The sequence below is a fragment of the Pteropus vampyrus genome, unplaced genomic scaffold (assembly GCF_000151845.1).
Source record: "Pteropus vampyrus isolate Shadow unplaced genomic scaffold, Pvam_2.0 Scaffold1, whole genome shotgun sequence".
NCBI classification, from domain to species: Eukaryota; Metazoa; Chordata; class Mammalia; order Chiroptera; family Pteropodidae; genus Pteropus; species Pteropus vampyrus.
This window is the reverse complement of record NW_011888782.1, coordinates 21909032-21911255: the sequence shown is the minus strand read 5'-3', so window position 1 is coordinate 21911255 and position 2224 is coordinate 21909032. Positions and strand designations below refer to the sequence as shown.

The following is a 2224-nucleotide window of genomic DNA, read 5'->3' as shown; positions in this document are numbered from 1 at the left end:
GCTAAAGAGTCAAATGTACAGATTCATGCTTTAGTGAAGGATCGCTTTAGTAGCAGTGTAGAGAAAGAAGTTTGGAGGGTATGGATACTCTAATCAAGAAATGGTAACTTGGACAAGACAATGCAAAGGAGATGGAGAAAAAAGGATGGATTTCAAACACGTCTAGATAGTAAACAGAGGTCTTGATATTGAACATTGTCGAATCTCTCAATGTTTGGAGATTGAAAGAGAGGGATATGGAGAGGAAGGTGACAGAGGGGCCTTGGCATCCACCACATTTTAAAAACCAACTCTCTTAGGGCACTTAGAGCAACATTTTTTTGTCCACTTAGATCCCAGGCACTGCCTTAGGTACTTGGAGGGTTCCGGTGACCAATCAGTTTAATGAGAAGTAACAGCAAAGACCAACCTAGGGGAAAGATACAAGCACAGAGCCCGAGGAATAGTGAGCTTTGGCTGGAGGTGGGGCTCAATAAGGAAGATGAGGAGACTCATTTCGGGTCAGGCTGCGTAGCACCTAGGAGAAGGAGTTTGAACACTGGGTGGTAGACACAGAGAGCCGCTGAAGATTTTAAAAGGGGGAGAGAGCATCACAGCTGAGCCTTAATAGATTTCTCTCACAGAGATGAAGCAAGAATGTCTTATTTGTCTCCCTTTTTGGGATCCCTGGGGACGAGGGCCTCAATTTTCCATCTGGGTATTATTTTTTTCATGCTTAACGCAGCACCCATTTTTAAAGAAGTAGTACACAAATATATGCTAAGTGCATAAACACACATGTACAGTCTTACGCACCCAAAGAAAACACATAGGATGTATGATGAGAGACTGGGCAGACTAAATAAAATATAAGACTCCTATCAAATCAAGGTCTCTCTAAGGGTCCTGGACCCCCCTAAGAACGAGACCACAGGCCTTTTCACTCGTGAATGAACAGCTCTGGGCAAGAGTTCTGAAACATCCTTGAGGAGCTACTCTGAGTCTCCAGTCACTCATTTCTAAGCAGCTTGCATACTTCCAGGGCTAGGTGTGAGGAACAGGAATACAGCCTGGCCTGCTGGTGGGGAGGGAAGCAGTACCTTTTGCTGAGTACTCACTACCTGCCTGCCACCATGCTGCAGCTTTCACATGTACCCATGTACATGAAGAGCGGGTAACTAACCAGTTTGGATTCCCCCACCACCCTGAACCCCATTTGCCTCACTGGCCTCTCCTCCTTGGCTCAGGACCCCTGGGTTCTGGACCCTGCTCTTGCTATTGGGTGAGGCCTTGAGTTGATTCTCTCCCATCCTGGGGGGCTCCTGTGCCCTGTTACAATGCCTGGAAACCCTCCTGCCTCTCTCTACGAAGCATGAGAGAAATCCAAGGGACAGTGAAAATGCCAAGGCTGAGTGATCATTAACTGACAAAGACACTGGGAGCAAGTAGTTTCCTGATAAACACCTAAGTACAGTCTTTTTCTTTTTTAAGGGATTAACTACTTCTGGGGAGAACCACTGCAATTCCATAGCTACATTGAATGTTTACTATAACTAGCGATCAACAGGAAGAAGATAAAGAAAAAAACCCTGCAGACATTAGGGAATCCAGAAATTCATTTGGCTTCAGCATACATGAGTTTTTCAGAAATAAATTTTTCTTCTTACATTGGTTTGATTCAATATTAAAAGGAGTTAGTATTATCTGAGGCCTCACTCTGACTGTTCACGGAAAAAATCTCAATGCAGGGGGCGGGCCAGAAGGAGGCGTGTCCAGGATTCAAAATGTATAAGTAATAGCAAAGAAATTTTTCTGCACGCAGATGGTTAAGAGTTGGCTATAACATTTTCTTGGTTAAGCTGTAATACCAAAGTAAACTTCTGAAATAATTACTTCTAAAACAGTACAGCATAATGTTTCCATTCAGCTTCTTGTCTGGTGACCCTTTGCTCACAGGCTTCGGCAGTTCCCTCACAGACCCCCCACACCATCCAGGCCTACCTGCTGGGCTGCCTCGTGGAAGAGTTCCTGCACCTGCGACATCTGGGCCGCTCTCGTGGAAGTGGGGGTCCTGGTGATCTGGAAAATAAACACCAACCTTGGTCAGGCTGGCTCCTCCTTTCCTCTCTCCTGATCACCCATCTTTCCTCTGTGTCAGACGTGGCCCTGGCTGAGGAAGCAACCTTGTTCTACTTCATCTGGAAACTCATTCCCCTCCCTCTTTGGTACCCAAATAGATCCCATT

At 45.6% G+C, this 2224-nt stretch overlaps 1 protein-coding gene across 1 annotated transcript in view; it reads right to left on the bottom strand.

Moving 5' to 3' along the window:
- SLC12A8 (solute carrier family 12 member 8) overlaps nucleotides 1-2224 on the bottom strand; it is a 119267-nt gene that overhangs the window by 110952 nt on the left and 6091 nt on the right. The window contains exon 2 of the mRNA XM_011368174.2: nucleotides 1981-2058. Within this exon, the coding sequence (XP_011366476.1) occupies nucleotides 1981-2022 (42 nt within the window). The 5' untranslated portion in view covers nucleotides 2023-2058. The remainder of the gene's footprint in view (nucleotides 1-1980; nucleotides 2059-2224) is intronic.